This window comes from Haliotis rubra, unplaced genomic scaffold (assembly GCF_003918875.1).
Source record: "Haliotis rubra isolate DU_JTF1 unplaced genomic scaffold, ASM391887v1 Scf357, whole genome shotgun sequence".
NCBI classification, from domain to species: Eukaryota; Metazoa; Mollusca; class Gastropoda; order Lepetellida; family Haliotidae; genus Haliotis; species Haliotis rubra.
In genome coordinates, this window is record NW_025767032.1 from 2,371 (window position 1) to 15,307 (window position 12,937).

Genomic DNA, 12,937 nt, shown 5'->3' on the forward strand with positions numbered 1-12,937 from the left:
TCTTTCAATTAAATCTGAATACCTTGACAACTCGTTCGCATGTAACATACATAAACCCGTACCCATCAAGACAGATACCACGAGGAGATTCCAGACCATCCTGTTGTATGAGGACATGTCTGATAAACTGCCCTGACTCTGTCCACTGAATCACCTCGTAGGAGGGGCCGTCTACAAGAAGGATATCTCCTGTGCTGGTTGTTGTGATACCCCATGGCCCTTTCAAAGCTCTGTCTCCTGTGGGAGTGTAGGTGAAAACAGCTTCTCCTTCACTGGTCACAGACACGAAGGAGTCTATTAATCCTTCACTGACTATCAAGTTGTTATTTCTGGTGACATGGTTATAGTCTGGATTCTTTATGACACCCGTGTTGATAGACTTCAGTATCTTCCCTGTCATGTCCAGTATGTCCACAGAGTGAGACTGTTGGTATGTACCTGCCACCAGCTGTGAAGGACTCAGACAGGTCATCCTGCAACTCTATAATACATAGGGCCACGAACTCGGGCTTCTGTCCATGACAGCCTGTTCCAATACTTTATCAATGTCTTAATTTTGGGAGTTACTTTCGAAAAATGGTTAAAGGTACTCTTTGACGCTTGAACATTTTTGTGTTATTCAAATCGGCACGGGCATTAAACTCTTACTTTGCGCACGCATCTTTCATTTACATCTGATACCTTTCACTTAAATCTGAATACTCTGACATATCGTTCACATGTAACATACAGAAACCTGTCCCCATCAAGACAGATACCACAAGGAGATTCCCAACAATCCTGTTGTGTAAGGACATCTCTGACAAACTGCCCTGACTCTGTCAGCTGAATCACCTTGTGGGAGGGGCCGTCTACAAGCAGGATATCTCCTGTGTTGGTTGTTGTGATACCCCGTGGATAAATCAGAGCTCTGTCCCCTGTGGGAGTGTAGGTGAAAACAGCTTCTCCTTCACTGGTCATAGATACGAGGGAGTCTATTAATCCTTCACTGACTATCAAGTTGTTATTACTGGTGACATGGATACGGTCTGGATTCTTTATGACACCCGTGTTGATAGACTTCAGTATCTTCCCTGTAATGTCCAGTATGTCCACAGAGTGAGACTGTCCACACGTACCTGCCACCAGCTGTGAAGGACTCAGACAGGCCAGACCGTAGTACTTTTTTGTTGTTTTGATAGTTGACAGCAATACAGGATGTGGAGTAACATCCACTGTAACTATTTCCTTACTCTCCGGAACACTGACAGCTATCCGACGCTCGCTTAGCTTTGCTATTTGATGAGGGCCAGTGGAAAGTGGTAGATGATCACCATGCCAGTTTGGTTTTGATGTGTGAAATGTTTTGACTCTCTTGTTTAAGCAATCAGCAACTACTGCTACTTTTATACCCTCAACAGTCAACACTGTGACGTCATACAAATAAGGATCGTCACTGTCATCATCTACCTTACAGTCAATAGTGTGATGTAGAACAGGGGTAGACTGGTGGTCACTCACACAACTGACAACTTCAACCTTCCCTAGCTGTAGCTCATCCACTGCTTTACTCAGCTTGTCCATGTCGTGAGTGAATACAACCCTTCCTGGTGCTGGTCGGTTGTCCGTGTCTCTGTTGTCTGTCGACTCCCCACCCACTGACTCATAGACGGCATACATGTCCATCTCACAGTTGGACGTGACAGCATTGGCTGTTAACTCATTCTGTTGCTGGTACATCTGCAGCTCAATCTCCTGGGATTTTATTTGTGTTTGTAATTCCTGTATTTGTTCACCAGTAGATTGGTCGACTTCATCAAGGAGTTGTTTCTCCTTCATTAAAATCACTTCTACCACAGTCTGTCGTAATTTTCTGATTTCATTTCTGATACTTTGCGCATTTGTCTTTATTTCTTCAATTTCAGATTTCTTGAAGATTATCTCATTTTCTGAAGTTGTCATTTTGATTTTCAGGTTTTGGTTTTGATTTGACAGGTGTTCTCTGACAACATGGGTCATGTTATCTAAAGTGTCAACATCGTCACATTTCCTGTGCTTTATACTGCAGCATGTATGACAAATGGCCACCCTACAATCCTTACAGAACAACTCGATCTGTTTGTCTTTGTGGATTGTACACATGAACCAATGCTTAGTTTTTCTTTTGGTTTTATCAGAAAAATCCACAAGTTCATGGTCACGTAAACTTGGCATCATATTGTGCATCTTCAGACATCCATCACAGAAGACATCGTCACAGATAGAGCACCACGAGCTGGCTGGAGTTGTCTTCCTTTGTGTTTTGCAAACACTGCAGTTATTAACATCGCCAGCTGTAAAAACAAACACGTTAGATGTTTACATCGGCATCAGTAACAACAAACAGCAGGAACATTTACATTGGAGACCTTAATAACAAACAGCGGCGATATTTAGAGTCTGTTTTGACAAAGGTAGGTTTTTGTGCTAAAATATCATCATATCAAATTGTGTTTGTTGCAGAGTAAAGATAGGTGTCTGCTGATAGAGGCTTAAACGCTGCAGATTGAACTTTTTTTTACAAAATAAACTAAACAAAATATATCCGAACTAACTAAGAAAAACGAGAATTGTGCTAAAAAACACAATAAGGGTCCCTACTGTTATCCAAATAGGTAGAGGCGACAAAACACCTTTCCATTTCATATGAAATCTCTGCTAAAAGCTGAGTCGATTGTACAATTGTGACTAAATCATGAGTATCGTTTATCGTGTGAATCATGTCTTTGTTTGACGCTGCATTCAGCTGTATGACAGCTGTACGGTGCAGTCTGGAAACATCTGGAAGTGTTTTGCGTCACTGCTATTTCCACATAAATAGCGTGCATCCATTCATTATAAATAATATGCTTATTGAATATACAATATTGATTAGTTACCTTCTTTCCAAGGTCCAAAGTCGTCCATCAGTCCCTGTATGACGTGGCTTGGTTTCAGCTGACTCACCCACTCCTCTACTGGACTGTCAGGGGTGGTCACCTTCGTCAGTTGTCTACAGGAGGGACATGGGATGGACTTGGCTTGTATTGCTTCAGGCTGTGTGTTGGTGTATTTCAGCAGACAGGACTTACAGAATGTGTGATTACAGTGAAGTGTGGCAGGGTCTGTGAACACCTCAGTACAGATGACACAGGTGAGGTGGTTGTCTGTCAGTTTCTTGGTGGTCGCCATCTGAAGTAAACATAGAGTATATAACGTGTGTGAGTGAGTGACTGCAGGTTTACGCCGCACACAGCAATATTCCAGCTATAAGGTGTCGGTCTGTAAATAATTTAGTCTGGACAATTCAGTAATCAATATCATGATCATCGATCTACACAATGGGGATACGATGTAATATGTCCACCAGCGAGTCTGACCACCCGGGCCCGTAAACCATGGGTTACTGAAGACCAATTCGAACCCGGATCTTCATGGGTGTAGAAACATACGAATGGAGAAAAGGGAATCATTTTGAAGAGATCAGTTTTCGACAAGAATGAGGAAACGCATCAGTATTTGTCACAATACCAAATGCCAGTAACGTCTGTGACCACAGAAACACGGGACAACTTGCTTCATGGCACTGACTGGGTATTGTCCATGCACCCAGCGAAAAACGGCAAATCAGAACACTCAAATCACCACATGCCCTATCCATCTAATCCAGTTTGACAACGTTGAAATCCTACCCAGCAAGAATCAGGACTTCACAAAAAGAAAACTTTTGTAAGCCATCGCCACCATAAACCTTTGATCAACAGAGACAAGGGTACTACGTACTAATGGCCTACTCAAGATGTAGACTCTATCATAGCACCTGATCAGCTTGTTGTTGCTACTTAGCCCTCCTGTTTATTGGCTTCATCACCTGTGCTATTGGTTGTTCTTAAACTCCACCTGACCTCCTCTAATTATTTGCCACTTATTCAATTGTAAATCAATTACACGCTGTTGTTAATATTAATCTGCTGTTTATCATAACATGATATTTATATATACTTCTTGTCACTTGGCTGTAGTCATATGTTTAACTTGATATTGATGTAAGAATCTACACCCAAACGTCGCTCTATGCAGTTGTCCAGACATTGTCGCCCATAAAGTTGTAGGCTTCATTACTGACTCGCCAACTCCCCGAACAGTGATCAAACAATTCTAAAAATATAATACCACACAAAAAGTGAATGAGTTTGTGCGAGAAAGGGCTGATATAAGTTTCAATAGATGGTTGGGTTGACGAACAAAATTCCAATTTGGTTACAAAACAGGTCTAACAACTATTTTTCTTAAACAAGGTATGACCGGAAAAATATCGAACGATGCATGGTTGAACGAGTTTGCATTAATGGGCGGATATGCATGTTGATGGCGGGGACCGAATTACTTTGGAGTGTGTTGGAGACATCCCCAACTTAAAAGTTCATTTCAGAAGATTGTAATAATTACCGAGAAGATAAAACTTCAAACAATATATAAGTAAAAACTTAATATGAATGCAATGATATCGGGCCCTAGACCTTGTTTCGTCGCTGAGCATGATATGATACGTCTGACTTAGATCTCGGACACATTACCATCTTGTCCGCTCTGAATGTGAACATCTTTTTATGGCACCCATGATCTGTCCCACAGACTATCAACTACATTATTTTCACTTCCGCCCAGCCCCTTTTTGAGATGTTAAAGCGATAATTGAAGAAAGTCTAGATTCCCGATCTCACTGTGTCTCCTTTTCAACATAAAAGGAATTATTTGCTTGAATGAAAGTTATATATGTTCTGATTTGGTACCCGTGAAGATCCGGGGTAGAATAGGTCTTCAGCAACCCGTGCTTGCAACAAAAGGCGACTATGCTTGTCGTAAGAGGCGACTAACGGGATCGGGTGGCCAGGCTTCCTAGTTGTGCAGATCGATTCTCATGCTGTTGATAACTGGATTGTCTGGTCCAGATTCGATTATTTACAGACCGCCGCCATATAGCTGGAATATTGCTGAGTGCGGCGTAAAAGTAAACTCACTTACTCACTCTGATTTGGTTGGTGTCTGATTTGGTTGGTTGGTGTGTTGTTTAACACTGCACTCAGCAATGCTCCAGCTACATGGCGGGGGTCTATAGACAAAATCAAGTCTGGACCAGAAAATCCAGTGATCTATTGAGCATCGATCTATGCATTTTGGATACGATGACATGTGTCAATCAAGTCAGCGAGCCTGACCGCCCGATCCCGTTAGTCGCCTCTTACGACAAGAATGGGCTACTGAAGATGTCTGATACTCGCGGAGTTTCTAGACCGTGGTCTTTGAGTGTAACATTTTTCATTGCTCTTAATTTAGCGTTATTTCGTGAAGAGAAATGAAAATGATCCCGGAAACCAATTAGCCTTTTTTCCCGACCATCAATGGTGGTTGGCTATCGTCAGCTTGCGTCCACGATCGCGCCTCATCACAGCGTCCATTTTGTCTACAGATTAACTGGCATTCCTGCGCTGATCAGCTGACCGAACAAGCAACCATACAGTGATGCAACATCTCAATTAGGTATGTGCAGATATATAGGAACAAACATTAGACAGACGTCTCGTCGCATGTCTGCATCCATCAGTACACGCGTAAGTGCACTTGTTGTGAGTGTAGAACAACAACATTTACACAGTTTTTCATTTTGAAATTTTTCATGAATGCATCACCCCCATCATACAGCAAAGTAACCTCAATTAGGCATGCGCAGAGAGTTGTCAAAGGACGCGTCGTCATATGTTGGACTGTGGACGGAGAAGTTGTGGAAGAAGGGAGGTAACGCTGGTTTCTTAAGCGTCAGACATTTATCCCACCAATGATCTTGATATACACATTGTTGAGTGAAATGACTGGAAATAAATGAAAATAAATCTGTGTTTTTAATGGATACCAGAATACGTACATAAATACTGCTTCAGAAACAACTGTTTTAGTCATAAACCATTGATAGAAAATGAATTTAACTGAGCTCAAACCGAAACTGGAAGAGAAAAGTTGATTCTGTTACAGATTTAAATCTATAAGGTGCGGCTATAAAACTTTCAAGACCCTCTTTAATTACTTACATTACTATACAATGAGTAACACGTGTCACTGGTGGGGTGTACGGGACTTCACGTATGTGTTGTACTCTGTGAGATCAAAGGTATACAGTTGGTGTGTTTAGTATGGTATGATGTTCAAGCTGAGAACACTCATCATCAAGTTGTAATCAATGTTTAATTTATATCCTCGAGTAAAAGCTGTTAATGAATAAGGAATTTATTACACACAGTTTGTAGATGTAATACAGTACATAGGGTCGTAACAGGGTCGTTTACAATGTAAGTAGTGAATGTTGAGTCACGAATGTATGTTTTGAGTAATCTGATATAATCGGAATTTCATGCCACAACCCATATGTAATCCCCCATATCCATATATAGCCATACCCCACCCCAGCACACACGCACGCACGCACGCACGCACGCACACACACAAGGGTGTGTTTTCAATGTAGTGATAAGATTGAGGATGAACGTCATGTACTGTTGGAATGTCCGCTGTACGATGATCTACGTGAAAGTTTATATGATGTGTTTCAGCTATCCCAACTTCCTAGATTTGATGTGATAATGAAAAAATGATTTTACTATTTAAAGAACATGTTTATTTTACAGCCAAAACCTGCTTTTATATACTTCAAAGAAGAAAACATCTTTTATACAGCTAATTTCATATTGTTACTTTTATCATATATGTCACTTCTATGTAATAGTCTCTCTTAACCCTTAAAGGGTGGCTCATTTTATGTATATGTGTGTATATATCTGTACTTTTACATGAGGTGAGACTTAAATAAAATATCTGTCTGTCTGTCTGTCACATGCCCTCATCCCCTCACCTGCCTGGTCCATGCAAGTCTATCGGACTTGTTTCTTAAAGGGACAGAACTCTGATGTAAACGTGTCTATTGTGACGATGCCTTAACTGTTCTCGTCGGTCTGCTTTGCTCCGTGTCAGTTAATGTTGATACCACAAATACTGTGTAGAAAGGCATCCTGGGGGGTAGACTGTCTCGGCAATGAGATATCAGCAGCTAATTGACATTATACAGACATATACAGATGTAATACGACTTTAATATGTTGGGATATGTGGTTACCAAGTCTACTTTCTGTATTGAAGTGAAACTTCGGTACACATACCAACATAGGTAAAACATGACAAAAACATTTCAACAGAAATCGCAACATGATGCTATTACAAAAAGTAATCTTGTGTTTGTATAATATTGACTAAATGTTTGACATACCTCAATAACTACACCGTTGTGAACGTGCTGTCCCTCCGCGTCTCACTTCCTGGTTGCCGGCCTCTTGTTTGTCATGTGACCTGTCTTCGCTCACGTGATGTCTTTACAGTCGTTTTGGCCATGTGTCGGTGCACATGCAAATTATTGTACGAATGTTTTCGACAAACATGGGCTAAACGAAAATATTTAACAGACTGAATAATTACTGATATCAAATTACATCATTTATGGCTTCAGATGTTGGTTTATTTCTCCTAGGGTGTCATGCTCTAAATGATGTCAGTATATGGCATATGTATGCTCTGATACTGGCTTCAGGTATGGGTATACTAAAGTATTCAGGATGGGTTTCGTTGGTAGTAACGCCCTTAATGCAACAGTTCACGACCGTATAGTGGAAAGTAAACCTGTCTCAAGGTTCCACCCTAAAATATAACATTTTCTGTGCATTTGTAATCACCATGAGTATTTTGTGTTTTTATATATTCATCGTAAACTAACCATGAGTCAATTCGTTTTGTATACAGATAATTTATTCTATCATACTTATTACAATCTTATAAAATTAAAAACCCAATGATATGCACATTTGTTAGTGTTTTGCACACTGATTCCGACACTCGATGGCTATTGTATCATCATGTGAAATATATATGCATGGGTCGTTGGAACGTTATTTGCAAATCATATATGCCATATTGATTCAACATAGTTAATATTTTCTTCTGTATTATAATCCCATTTCGGCCCAACATATTCTACAATCACACGAACAGTTGAAAAACACTTGACTGAAATGAATCAATTTTGTTCTAAAATTGTTTGATCAAATATGTATAAATATTTTATTATGAAATCGGAAAACAAATGCATACCATACTAAGCAGCATAAGAAACGTCAGTTTGGAATTTTCCTTCACAGGAACAGAAAACTGTAAACTCATTTCATGTTTTGATTGTATATTTTGACAACATCTCCAACTTTACCTGAGCAAAGACATTCCTTTCCAAACTCAGAATGACACCCAAGAAATGGTCTCAAAAACGCAACCTGATCTCGGAGATGGTACGGTGTTCTCCATGTTTTTCATGCAACTCATGTTGCACGTGCTATTCACAAGGAACAAGGAACAGCCCTATAAAATGCACCCCAAACCTGGTTGAAACATTCACATAGCAACGTGAGCAGGATGCCGCGACTCCCCGACTGCTCAGAGGAACCAGGCGCTAGGAAGACTTGAAGCTGGCTACACTGCACAAGCCGTTGCTAATGATTTCAAGGTCAACGTTCGGACCATCTACAGGCTGCAGCAACGTTTCCGGGCCACCAACACCACAAATGATCGCCCCGGTACTGGCAGACCAAGGGTGACCACAAGACGACAAGACCGCCATGTTGTGCGACAGCACTCCAGACATTGGGAACACACGGAAGACCAATCAGTACTGATACAGCACGCCGACGTCTTAACAGCGGGAACCTCCATTGCCGTAGACCTTACCGTGGACCTATCCTCACCCTCGTCATCGGCGTGAACGTCTACAGTTTGCCCTGCAACACCAAAACTGGCAATACAGGCAACGGAGAACTGTTCTGTTTACTGATAAGAGTCGGTACTGCGTATTAACTACAGATGGCAGAACAAGAATATGGCGACGACACGGCCAGGATTACTCAGACCAATGTGTTATGGAAAGAGACTCATGGAAGAGGTGCAAGCATCATGGTATGGGGTGGAATAGGCCTGAACCAGAGAGTGGGTCCTGTGGTGTTCCAGAACCTTGGTCAAGGGAGAGGAGGCGGCATCACAGCGGTGCGCTACATCGACCAAGCTCTCAGACCCGCGTCATACCACATTTCGCCCGTCACCGGAGCTACATTTCCCAGCATGATAACGCCCGGGCCCGTATTACCAGAGCTACTTCCTGCAGCAAAACGGTGTCAACATTATGCAGTTTGCTGATTTAAACGCAATTGAAAATCTTTGGGATGAAAATCAGAGGAGACTGAATAATGTCAAAGCAAGGCCGAACAAAGCCGATTTATTGCGCCAGATCTTTCTAACAGTGTGGTTCCAGGTGCCAGTTGCCTTCATCAATCGATTGGTGCACTCCATGCATAGACACTTTGTTGCAGTTATTGCCGCTCGTGGTGGTCACACTAGATACGGATGTCAAGAGTCTGAATGGACTGCAAACGTTATTGATTGATGTATCGCTATTGTACACAAAAAATGTTTTCATCCGCTTATTATGTCCATTTCTGTAATGATTTGATTACAGAGCCTATCTAATTTTGAATTCGTACTGACGTTGTTTTTTTTGCTGCTGAGTATAGATGGCTTTTCATACAGACAAAATCCAGATGTCAAATATCAGAGGGCGGTGGGGTAGCCTTGTGGTTGACGACCCGGGTTCGATTTCCCACATGGGTACAATATGTGAAGCCCATTTCTGGTGTCTCTCTCCGTGATAATGCTGGGATATTGCTAAAAGCAGCGTCTTAGGCGTGACGAACGAACGTGACGAGCGAACCATGAGGCTTCCCCACCGCCCAGGGTATTATTTTGAAGATTGATGATGTTGCAATGTGTAGATCAACTTTCAGCTTTCATTAACAGCAAATCATTTTTGCAAATTTATGATCTGAACGATTAAATGTATTCAAATTATTTCTTTGTTCGACTTTTAATGACAAATTTTCTTTTTGAAAGTGGGTTAATTAGAACACAGCGACACACTGCACAACTCATCGCTTGGGAAGGATAACAATATGAGGAAAAACAACTTATTACAGTGAGAACGACGTTGGTTCTAACACCGTTATCGAGCAAGTGATGAACAGAATGTGGATAGAGAGGAGTATATACAAGGTTGAGGAGATGATTCTACAGTGCAGTGGGAATTAGGACTGCGATAGCATGGAGAAGTAGTTAACAAAAGTAGCATATAGCCTGAGGTAGATGACAGTGTTAACACGTGAAGGCTGCAGTATAAACAAAGTGATAGTGAAGTCTGTAGTGTGAGTGATATGGATCTTTGATGAGTTGATAGTAAGCAGGAGATATGTAATAGCCTTGGTCTCGGTCGTTTGACGATGAAAGTATTTTGATGTAGATAGTGTACTGTCGCACCGCTGCTTTAGTGGCGGGAGACTTTCCACACTGAGTGAGTGAGTGAGTGACAAAGAACCACATTAAGTGAGCGCGAGTGAGTGAGTGAGTGAGTTTAGTTTTCTGCGCTTTTAGCAATATTCCAGCAGGCCGGAGACTTTCCCACACTGAGTGAGTGAGTGAGTGAGTGAGTTTAGTTTTCGGCGGTTTTAGCAATATTCTAGCAATATCACTGCGGAGTACACCAGAAATGGGCTTCACACATTGTACCCATGTGGGGAATCAAATCCGGGACTTCAGCGTGACGAGCCAACGCTTTTACCACTAGGCGGTAGATATGTCCTCACCAACCTGTGTGCAGCAAGATACGACTTTGTGGAGCGTGTGGCCAGGCTCTATGACTTGCTTGATCATTATAGTCGTCAGTCATTGCTCTTAATATCAATCATTAGACTATGCGGTCGATTATACGGTTTACATGCCACCGTCAACATGTGACCCGTGAAGATCCGGGTTAGAATTGTTCTTCAGCAACCTATGCTTGCACTAAGAGGCGGCTAAGGGGATCCTCATGGTGTTGATCACTGTATGTTTTGGTCCAGACTCGATTAGTTACATACCGCCCAAGTATAGCTGGAATATTGCGGAGTGTGGCATTAATCAACAAACAAACGTTCGATCACTGACGATGCTGACTATAGACAATACTTAATAGCACTTAATAAGTCCCAAATAATTCACTCATTAAAGCGTGCACTATAAGCAACAGTAAGGTTTAACAAAGCAACAGTACATTTTAAGAAACTAATTTGCAAACGTGGTGAAGTTGCCGCGATTGTGATAGACAGGCCTAGCACTAAGATAAAGTCCGCCACTCTCTGTGTATAGGTTAGATCACGAGGACATGGCGTCTTATCGTTGAAGCAGTTAGTTAGATCACGAGGCGCGTAGCGTCGAGTGATCTAACTAACCACTTCAACGATTAGACGCCAAGGTCCGAGTGGTCTAACCGACTTAAACCATGACACATAATTAAATGGCTACATGTAAACGTTATCAAAACAATGATAAATTCAATGCACTATATTTAGTTGCGCTCTCACGTAGTAAAAGTTTATTTTCACACTTAAGGTCCTTGAAAATTTCGTAGTGCACGTGCCTTCACATGTCACTTACAGCGCGCGTGCCATCTGATATATGTGAACACGATAAGGGCTGTTTGATCAATGTAATGTGCCCCTGAATGCGCAGAGTAATTGTAGTAATTGATATGTTATTCTTGGTAACAGGCGAATGATTGAATTTTAGTTTGCCCTGTATGAGAGTTATTAATCTATGCTTTTCCCGCATGCGCAAACGTTCATCAAAAAACATGCTTTCACATTCACTGCCATTGCCAGTGTCAGCAACAAATGGGTCCAGAATGTCTGAAGAAGATTTTATTCCGTGCTCACAAATATATTTGAACTCGAATGTTCATAGTAATGCATTTTCTCCGACAAATTATGCTACTCTGTACAGTGATATGGAACAATTATGCATTGCTGTTATTTTTTCTATTGTTCCATAAGACCTTTTCAACAATCTGCGCCTAGTTTTGGTTGGATGATTGTAATTAGCAAACGCTGATGTGAAGTAAAGCTGGTCAGATTCCAACATGAAAGCAAACATTTAAAAGTAGTCCCGGTCGTAGTCTAATATCTGGGTTGGTTAGACTACGAACTGAAACAAAACAGCCATGGTTTCATTTCTTTAGTATGTTAATGCTCATCAGCAGACATATCTGGCTGACTATTAACTCCAAACATAGGATTTGAAAAGATATTCATAAACAGACAATACCATTGTTCTTGGTCAGCTGACATGTATCATGGTTCTATTAAAGCAGGTCATCCTGCAACTCTGTATTACATAGAGCAATGAACTGGGGCTTCTCTCTGTGACAACCTGTTCCAATATGTGATCAATGTATTAACTTTTGGAGTTACTTTCGAAAAATGGTGAACGGTGCTCTTTGACGCTGGAATGACTTTTGTTATTAAAATCGGCACGGATTCTAAGCATGTCTCACGTTGTACGCGCATCTTTCAATTAAACCTGAATACCTTGACAACTCGTTCGCATGTAACATACATAAACCCGTACCCATCAAGACAGATACCACGAGGAGATTCCAGACCATCCTGTTGTGTGAGGACATCTCTGACAAACTGCCCTGACTCTGTCCACTGAATCACCTCGTAGGAGGGGCCGTCTACAAGAAGGATATCTACTGTGCTGGTTGTTGTGATACCCCATGGATATTTCAAAGTTCTGTCTCCTGTGGGAGTGTAGGTGAAAACAGCTTCTCCTTCACTGGTCATAGATACGAGGGAGTCTATTAATCCTTCACTGACTATCAAGTTGTTATTTCTGGTGACATGGTTATAGTCTGGATTCTTATGACACCCGTGTTGATTGACTTCAGTATCTTCCCTGTCATGTCCAGTATGTCCACAGAGTGAGACTGTTG

The 12,937-nt window shown here is 41.5% G+C and overlaps 1 protein-coding gene and 1 long non-coding RNA gene across 7 annotated transcripts in view; one reads left to right on the forward strand and one right to left on the reverse strand.

The window, feature by feature from the left end:
- Positions 1-12,937, reverse strand: part of LOC124285271 (tripartite motif-containing protein 2-like) — a 27,019-nt gene continuing 14,082 nt past the window's right edge. Inside the window, exons 1-5 of one of the 6 annotated variants that reach the window (XM_046721468.1) lie at positions 7,313-7,386; positions 6,084-6,149; positions 5,710-5,867; positions 2,898-3,189; positions 608-2,312 (exon numbers count right to left, since the gene is read on the reverse strand). In XM_046721468.1, coding sequence (XP_046577424.1) covers positions 685-2,312; positions 2,898-3,189; positions 5,710-5,754 — 1,965 coding nt within the window. In that variant the 5' untranslated portion in view covers positions 5,755-5,867; positions 6,084-6,149; positions 7,313-7,386 and the 3' untranslated portion in view covers positions 608-684. Of the gene's footprint in view, positions 439-607; positions 2,313-2,897; positions 3,190-5,709; positions 5,868-6,083; positions 6,150-6,901; positions 7,059-7,312; positions 7,415-12,937 lie in introns of those variants that run through there. The other 5 variants (XM_046721472.1, XM_046721469.1, XM_046721467.1 and 2 more) reach the window with 5 other exon arrangements.
- Positions 7,491-12,937, forward strand: part of LOC124285275 — an 11,477-nt gene continuing 6,030 nt past the window's right edge. Inside the window, exon 1 of the long non-coding RNA XR_006900777.1 lies at positions 7,491-7,630. This is a non-coding gene — a long non-coding RNA (uncharacterized LOC124285275). The remainder of the gene's footprint in view (positions 7,631-12,937) is intronic.